This window comes from Poecilia latipinna, unplaced genomic scaffold (assembly GCF_001443285.1).
Source record: "Poecilia latipinna isolate Pla-1442-1.1 unplaced genomic scaffold, P_latipinna-1.0 Scaffold575, whole genome shotgun sequence".
Classification (NCBI taxonomy): Eukaryota; Metazoa; Chordata; class Actinopteri; order Cyprinodontiformes; family Poeciliidae; genus Poecilia; species Poecilia latipinna.
In genome coordinates, this window is record NW_015113191.1 from 300,039 (window position 1) to 308,987 (window position 8,949).

Sequence of the window (8,949 nt, forward strand, 5' to 3'; positions counted from 1 at the left end):
ATTTAAAAATGATTAAGAATATGAATGTTCAGTAAGGGAACCGTGGATGACTTTCTCTCTCTTTTTTTTTTTTTTACGTGATCCCAGTGTTAAAGGTCAAAGCAAACCTGTGACTTTCCCAAACAGCAGTGTCTGCATTTTTAGCACAGGTTGCCTGTGAAAAGACTTGTTCTTGCTGTCAACCGTTGATCAGCTCTCCAGCGACATATGGATGCTGCTGTCTGGCTGTTTCCGTGGGAGGTTTGCTGCATTTGATGGATGTCTTGATTTTTTTTTTTGTAGGATTGCAGCAGAGCAAAGAGGAAGGGAGGCCCAAACCCGCTTTTTTTAAACACGGAGTTCTGTTTTCCTCGGTTAAACGTGGACCAGGACCTCCCTCCACAGCATCACTACCGTGAAACGGCAAAGAAGAGCGTGAAAGGTAATAGAAAAACAAAAAAACTCTTCATTTTCTAATCCCTATGTAACTTTCAGCAAAAAAATCAAACAAAAATTGTGCTGCACAAACATAGTCGGGTTGATTGACACAGATGTCTGATTTGAAGACGGTGGGGCTACACAATATTAGCCTTATAACGACACATTCTGTAAAGAGGTGAAATTTTAAACTGTCTTTAGCATCCCATATTAGCAATTAGCATAAACAATGTTAACATTTATAAATGCACTGACAAAAAGTCTCTAAATCCCCCCATCTGCACCCGGGATTCTCTGGAAGCTCCACGGATTTTTGTGACCGCCTCGACCGAGGAAGCTTAAAAAGTCAGATAGTGGATGAAGAAAACAACGGGTTGGATCACAAGTTAAAGAAAAATAAGGATAAGAAAGCTTAAGTGAACTGAGGTGGGTTCTTTTGTTTTTTTTTTCTCCCCCATGTGGGTAATTGATCTCCCAGGGACAACAAGGACACAAAACTGCATTGATATTCTGTTGAGAATTTACTTTTCAGTCCTTCCTGTTTGCTTCTGAGCAGATAACATTTAAACTGGCATATTATCACTCCCTAATAGACTGTGGTGAAAAATCTCTGAGCTTAAGTACGAGGCGAGAGACTCATCTAGACAAACATCACAAGGAATATGATGGTCTCCTTATTTTCACTCAAATTAAATCGAAGGGTTTTAAACAAACTTCTATAATTTCTCAAACCAGTGACAAAGGTTGAAAGTTGAAGTGCAGTCTCTGCTGATGTCAGCTTCAGGTCCATTCAACAACCTAAATGGTCCCGAGGCAGGAATGATCTATGAAAGAGCTAAATATTGAATAGTAGCATCTTGAATAAATAACTGAAATGCATCTATAGAAAATATTCTCACAGCTTCTTTGCTTCCTCTGACTTCATCTAGACAAAATGAAAATAGCTAGCGTTTCCCTTGAGTAGCTTGCTAAAAGCTGCTAGCATGACCTGCACATGTGAAGTTGTTGCTAAACAGGGAAAGATCGCGCTTTTGACTTCTTGAGGTAAGGGCTGTGAATCAGACTAGTCTGGTTGCCAGGCAACTCCTCAGTGCATCCCAATCACAAACTCTTCCAATTACCTTTCTTTAAGTCAAGTTAAACTCCACGAAAAATCTGAAAAACAAAGAAGGCGACCCGCTGAGGAGCCAAGGCGGAAAACAGCTCTCGTATGTTTTTGTTGTTTGTTTCCGTAGTTTGCATATTCCTTCATGATTCTGGCAAGGCCGCTGGGAGATTGATGTGTCTGTCTCTTTCATACCTTCTGTGACTGCTCAGCGAGGCGCCGTGCGCCACCAAACTAGCCACGTTCCTAAATGATGAATGTGCGCCAGCTCGTCCACGGGGACCAGAGACGAATCTAATATCAGCTGAGAGAGAGGAGGCTGATATTGAAAATCATCTGGAATTTTGCCCGCCCCCCAGCCGATATTGAAAATCCTTATTCTAATTGCATGAATGAATTGAATGTTCTGTTTTGATAAATCCACTCTGCCGCCGAGGGGATTGTGTAAATGAAGCATCGCAGATTCGTTTGTGACTGCGGCAGACAGCGCCGTGTCTTCTGCCCGGAAGTCATTTTCTAACTCTCTTTGCGCAGAAGTTGATTGTCTGTTTACTCGAGCAAAAAAACACCATCTCCCCCCCCACCCAAAAAAAAAAACAAACAAAAAACACTCTGCTCACACAAAGTTATCACATGATGTAAATGAAACTTTGACAAGATCTTCCACCCACATACTGCGACATATCAAACCATGATCAGAGGAACATCTTTCACGGCGACGTTCGGGAGAAACGGAGGACAACATTTCAGTATAGAAAACAAATTTTATTTCTCATAAGGCTGTCTTATATCTACTGGGGGATAGCTATTTTTCTCCATTGGGACTAATACTTTCTCTCTGTCGTCGTAAGCAAATCTTCTGTCTGCCGTGCGTGAGAGAGACACGGTTCCCGTTTCTTATGATCATGCTCATATTTTATCCACAGCCGCTCCGAGTCCCTGCTGCGTCTGGGCCCAAAAGGTCGAAAAGCGTCGTCAGCTCTGCTTTTCCACACGTGAGGCGGATCTATACATTGTTTTTCCTCATCGAGCATTGCCGGTGCCCGACTGAAAGCATCGCTGAATGACAAAAAGAAAAGTATCCCAGAACTCATCATTACAATTCATTCACAACCCCAACACAAGCGTACATTGTGAAGCGGCTCCTGTTGGAACTGGTCAATGTTTCATTAGGATGGCACATTTATCAGCCTCTTGGATCTGTCATCTTGCAGCGTACTTTGTGTATTTATGTGTTTATTTACACAAATGATCTTACATAAAATAAATGTGGTGCTCATGAAATCTACATTGGGCATGCCCGGCAGTAAAAGCCAACGTGTCCCTTACGGAGGACGAAGCTCGAGGCCATAAAGTCAGACCGGGAGAAGGAGAGTCCTCGTATCTCATCACAGGCAGCCAGTAGGTCCAAGGTACCGAGAGTCCTGCCTCTCCTGCACTCACAGAAATGGCGTCTGTCTCCATCAGCGAGTCAAACACGAATGATTTCTGCACAGAAATAACAGAAAATGAGGGTCGATTTGACTCCACTGCGCAACCACTTGTGCGAGTCTCGCGTTTACTTTTGTGTGCCCCCCTCGACTGGTTCAACTTCCGGGTGGGCCGGGAGATTGTCTTCAAAGTATTTTACCAGCCTCTAAATGAGCCCCTGCTAAGTTGCATCAGGCTTTCAGGTAAAGACAGAGTGAAGAAACACAAAGAGAGCAGGTTTGGAAACTGGCCACAGGAAGAGGAGAGAGTCACCGACGCGGAGCTCATTGATCAAACGGGGGATTAGTGATGTTTCAAATCCTTGGCACCAAGTGAGCAAAGCTGTTTTATCTGGATGGATATCCTTTCCACGGTCCCGGGGTAAGCCAGTCGGTAGCCACGGATGTGATAGTTTTAGTCAGTTCAACAGGAGGAGACAAAAAGTTCAGAAAGGGTGTGGAGCCTGGCGCACAGTCCTGCAACCGGGAGCTTGCTGTTAGGTCCTGGGGTGAATCTGAAACACAGGGGTGGAAGAGGAGGAGGAGAGAGAAGAAACAGATGCTTAGAGAGAGCAGAAAGGTAAAAGTGAGCAAAAGTTAGACCCCCCACACCCCCCAAAAAAATTGCTGTATTTCTAAAACAAGGGGACTCTTTTGAAGTGGTGCTGGTCACTTCGTCCCTTTGCCATTTCGTACTTTTAGTCCCATAATTTTCTGGGAATGAAATAGTGCTGCAGAATATCTCCTACCAATCATTGGTCCATTCATATTCATCAAAAGGATGTTTCGTATCTGCTGTGACAACCAACAGTTCTCAGGAATTATCCAACTCCACCAAGGCATAACTTTATGACCACTGTGACATGAATAACACCGATCGTCCCTTCATCATGCATCACGTTGGAGATGTTAGGCAGCGAGTTAATGTGTTAAAAACAGGAAAGGTCGGCGAGTTTAAGGATTCCAGTGAGTTTGACAAGAGCCAGGTTCAGTTCAATTCAGTTTATTTACATAGCGCCAATTCACAACACTTCATGTAAAGGTACCTTACAAAAAAGTAAGTACGTTGCACTCCAACTGACCAAACCGCTCACTAGGTTCAAGTCCAATATTCAAATAGTTTTAAAAGGTTTTCTATCTAAAGAAACACAAAAAATGGCATCGAGAGCCTGACGAGCATGATTCAGACGGCCAGCAGCAACTTTGTCAAAGAATCTCATGTGGTTGGTTTCCAGTTTACTGGTCCCAGAAAGAAAGAGAGGCCAAACCAGCGTCACCACCATGGGGGGTACCTGTAGCCAAAGTTAAGCAGGTTCTCATTTTGTACCACAGTTTGTTGCGTACGACTCTCATGCCACTCCTGATGTCTGTGGTCTCTTTCAGAAGATAATCTGCAAAGCCATAAGGAAATAATGGTTTGATACTAGGCAGGTGGTCATAATGTTATGCCTGGCGCCTGGAGGATGACAAATAGTTAATATCCACAAGTACGAGGTCATTTAGAGTTGCTTAAGATTAATTTAAACTCAAGTCAAATGGCTTAAACAGGGATCAGAGCAGTAACCAATGGCAACCCGATTTAATGTAAAGTTTCCAGCAAATAGCATACAACTAAATTAGATTACAAGTAAGCATTTAATGACTTTTCATCTCCACAATCAATACAAATACTAAGAAATGATTAAATGATTAAATGCAAAATGGAAGTAGGTTTGGACGAGAGGGCAGCGGATGGGTCAGAGATGGGGTGTGTTCTGGCAAAGGGGCGTATTGACCAGGAGATTTTTCAGACTCCAGAGCTCCGTAAACCTTCGTCTCATCTCCAGGTTTGGCCGTCTGCTAAAAAGCTCGTGTGAGCTGTTTAACACCAAGAAAAATGACTCTAATAAACACACCACGGTGTGTTTCCATGCTGTGTATGTCTGGCTTATGTAATTACCCTTGTTAAATGAATGACTGTGTCTCTCAATATGTAGACTCCCCGTATGGCCCTGCAACCGTCTATATTAGCGCCTCTGAGCAGACAGGCAAACGCAGCTACGGATTTTCCTCTAATCTGATAAAAATGACTCTGGCCTTGCTAAATCGAAGCCCACGCTGCCGAGTCTGAGCCGTCTCTCCGTGACTTCGGTTCAGGGACGTTTAATTCATCATCAGCTGCAGACATGAACTCGTCTCAATGGTGCTTTGTGCAGCCTTGAGACTGCTACTGAACGCTCAGCTATTCAGCATCCCACTCGACACGAAGCTCGATAGAAACAATGTGTAGTATGTCTGCGTCTACTAGAGTTCTGCAGTTTCTTGCCTCATTTGAGCAAATGAACACAATTAAAGGCAGATTTTACGAGTTTTTCTGCTTCTTCGAGATAATGCAGTGAAAAAAAGAGTATAAGTTAAATGCGTACTATAAAGCGAGCCAGAATGACTTGTGCTACACCGGATAGGATATTCACAGCTGCAAGCATGTAAAACTACAACGAAGACGCTGCTGTCGTTTTGGTTTTGACTGGCTCCATGGCAAGCTGACACACTGGCATCTTCTATGCTTGTAATTAGACAGTTTGCTCGCTGCATTGTCTATATTTGCATGTCCTGGATTTGTGGGGCATCTCTGGGCTGAAACCCAAAGTCTTAATGGAAGTAGTGGGACTAATGCCAACCATTGGCCAGTATAGCAATGGTTGGTGTGGAGATAGGCAGGCTGGTGGACAGATATTGCTGTCCAGCCAAGACTCAGGCAACATGGACATTCAGAGATGATATAGATGCTGCCTGTTTGATCTGCTAACAGTAGAAGAAGATATCGCTTCAATCAAAGGGTTTGGGGAACAAAATATCTATTTAACGTCATTAGATACGTCTAATATGTATGATGCAGCAAACAAATGATTAGATTTTTGAAGGATTTTCATCCAGAAAGAAAGACAAGTGATTTCTTTGGGTGGGAATCTATCATAAAGTGTCTAAAAGGCAGAAATACATGTGCACGCAGATATATAAATCACCTGCAAACCAAAGTTAAGTTGAGAACAGTACTTATCTATTTATCATCTGCTAATGATATTGTGCTATAGATGCTTTAAAAAGTGGTTTTAGATTAAAACACATTTCCTCCAGATCTCATCAAAGTGTACCCTTGAAAAAATAAAATAAATCCTGTTTTCTCCCATGTTTCTCCGGCACAGTAATCCTTTTGGCTCATCTGTCCCATATTTGCATCTGTATCATCTCGGCTGTCTGGCAGCCATATCAAAATTACCTCGCAAGACCAGCAGAGGAAGCAGGTTGCGTATCAAGGATCACGGTCCGTCTCAAAACCCCAATCCCCTCGTGGTTTGTTAGCAGGAAAAGGAGATGCGGTATGGAAATATCAACCCACACGGGCATGTAAGAGAGACTAACCATGTCCTCCGCTCGTTTCAGTCCCCTTGAAACGAACAGTCCGGCAGGTAGCCGTAGATCGCTCAAGGATTTCCTGCTTGTCTGTTCGTCGTTGCCGGCAAATTAGATGCCTGCATTCTAATTTGTTTACTGCATTAAACTGTAATTTACTCCGACTACAGTTGGTGGCGTCCAAGGACAATTGCCTCGGTGGAAGACTTCAGCGCAAATGTAGTCGACTCTCTTCTCCTTTCTTATTTAGTGCTCAACAAATCAGTCGCGCCTGTGGAGAACTGGCTTCCCGCGTCTCCACTAAACACCACTCCCTCATAAAAACAGAAGACACCAGACACCAAAAATGCGTCAAGATTTATTTAATGCAACAGTGACAATGGGAAAAGAAATGTATATAAATTAATTAGGGGCCACTTAGAGTGAACTACTTTGCTCAAAACCTCTATAAATATCCCAGATGAGTACGGATCAGTCTTTTTACAGACTCGTGCTGCTGAGGAAACTCATGCCTTTTATGCTAGACATATAATTTATGATGGTACACTGTATCATTTCCTCTTTAGTGTTGATGCTGTTCAAGAAGAAGCAGCGGGGTCAAGGGGTGCTGGAGCACATCATTCCTGCTTCACCTCAACTAATTATGTCACGGTCGTACAAAGTGCTACGGCAACATGTGAGAACAAAGATGGCTGACGATGAATCCCCAGGTCCGTTGCTCTCAGACTGTCCTCGCGGATGGGTTATTTATTTGAATAAGAGCTGTCTGCTCCTTTTAGCAAACAATGTGGCTCACATAACAGCTGTGGAGGAAAAAAATAAAATGGTGATAAAATAAGGCCAGTCTATTTAGGTTTGATGCTTCGTAATAGGCACGGATTCAGTTGCCAGAGTCAAGGCGAAGCAAGTGACTCTTTCAAATGTTTAGAAATTTTCTGGTAGGATATAAACATTTCTGTGGTTTATTGTGATTTGATTGAGAAGCTGGAGGAAGTACCAGAGTTACTGGAAAATAGAATAACTCTGCTGTCCTCCTCCCAGACAAATATTTTTGCTTGTGAAAAAACAGTGATGGTTCATGATGTTGATGCTAAAGAGGCGTTACTCATCACTTTCATTAAAGCGCATACATAGTCATGTGTTAGTCAGCTAAATATAGTATACATTTTTATGACATTTTGTTGTAGAAGATTAAAGCAACTGACAATAAAACAAAATTAAATAAAAGGAAGAAAAACCCAAAGCTCAAACCAAGTCAGCCAGAAAACAGAAGCAATGACAGCTGTTGTTTGTGAGCACAAAGTTTGTCAAAGAAAATCACCTCTTTTACTACTTTATAGCATCATATTTTCTCCAAGGGAGAAAAAGTTTGAGCATTTTCATTCCCTGTCTAAATATTAAACGTGTAGCATTAGCTTGAAGTGGTTTTTCAGGGGTCGAGTTGTGAGACAGACGATGTGCTTGGAACAACGTCTGATAGAAACATTATTACTGTATTATTACTAAACCCTCAAGAGTAAAACATCTGCAGAATCCCTGAATGTCAAGCGCCCTTGTGACTTGCTTGGAGAACTGAGAGTTAAAAATGCTGGTCAGAACCTGAGCACAAATCAAGTCGTCTAACTGGAACTATTGCAAGCGACGGGCCTGAACAGAGCTGAAATGGAAAACTCTTTTATTCTACAAAGAACAAAATATCTAACAGGGGTAATATTCCTAATTCAGTCGGTGTAAATCAGTGTAATTCTATCAATAAAACGGGTACAATTTAACATCAATATATTTTCCTGCAGCTGCAGGAGTCATACATGCTTTCCCGTATCCTGTTATTGGTTATTTTTAATGAAGTGTTTGTAAAAGCTGTGGTGTTTATTACATGTGAATTTCATATCGACCTACTTTAGCGGAACCATTTATCAAGGTTGGCACTTCTGTTTTCTTTAACAGCTGAAACTAATGGAGAGTTTACGCGGGCAGTGAGAATATTTCAAAAACGATATTAAAATTGACAGGATGTCTGATGAGGGTGACATTACATTCTTCTCTTTATTCAGACAAAATATTTATCTCCACTCTTGTACAGACAGTGAGGTGATCAAACAACCATCGTTTCTTACAGCCTTAAATAAGGGGGAGGAACATTTTCTTTTTCTAAACTCCAGCTGCTTGCTGTTCCTATGGTTTTATTTTGAAGCAAAAACAGATTGGACTATTTGGCCAGCGAAACCCGTAATGCAGATATATGGCAGGCGAGACTTTTTTTGGAGGTTGCTCCCCAGCATTGCTCTCACTGTGACCTCCACAAACAAAAGCGTCTGTCCTGTCTGCTGACAGAACAGGCAGTGAAGGACTCCCTCTCTGAAAGACATAAAAAAAAGGAGAAACACGGGTGTGAGCCACTGACTTTCACTGGCTTCCTGCTTTTTCATGCCAATTTTACTGATAAATGGAAATTCAACTTTAAAACACCTGCTGCATGGTGATTTACTGACAGCTTTAGAGCAAACTAAAACCCTGCAAGGGGAGATAATGGCAGCTAACAGAGCAAGTTGTTTGGATGTAGAT

The 8,949-nt window shown here is 42.2% G+C and overlaps 1 protein-coding gene across 4 annotated transcripts in view; it reads right to left on the reverse strand.

Annotated features, from left to right (window-relative positions):
• Positions 1–267: 267 nt before the first annotated feature.
• Positions 268–8,949, reverse strand: part of tafa1b (TAFA chemokine like family member 1b) — a 48,396-nt gene continuing 39,714 nt past the window's right edge. For 2 of the 4 annotated variants that reach the window (XM_015042035.1, XM_015042032.1), the window contains one exon: positions 268–3,506. In XM_015042035.1, the coding sequence (XP_014897521.1) occupies positions 3,489–3,506 (18 nt within the window). In that variant the 3' untranslated portion in view covers positions 268–3,488. Of the gene's footprint in view, positions 3,507–8,530; positions 8,743–8,949 lie in introns of those variants that run through there. The other 2 variants (XM_015042031.1, XM_015042034.1) reach the window with 2 other exon arrangements.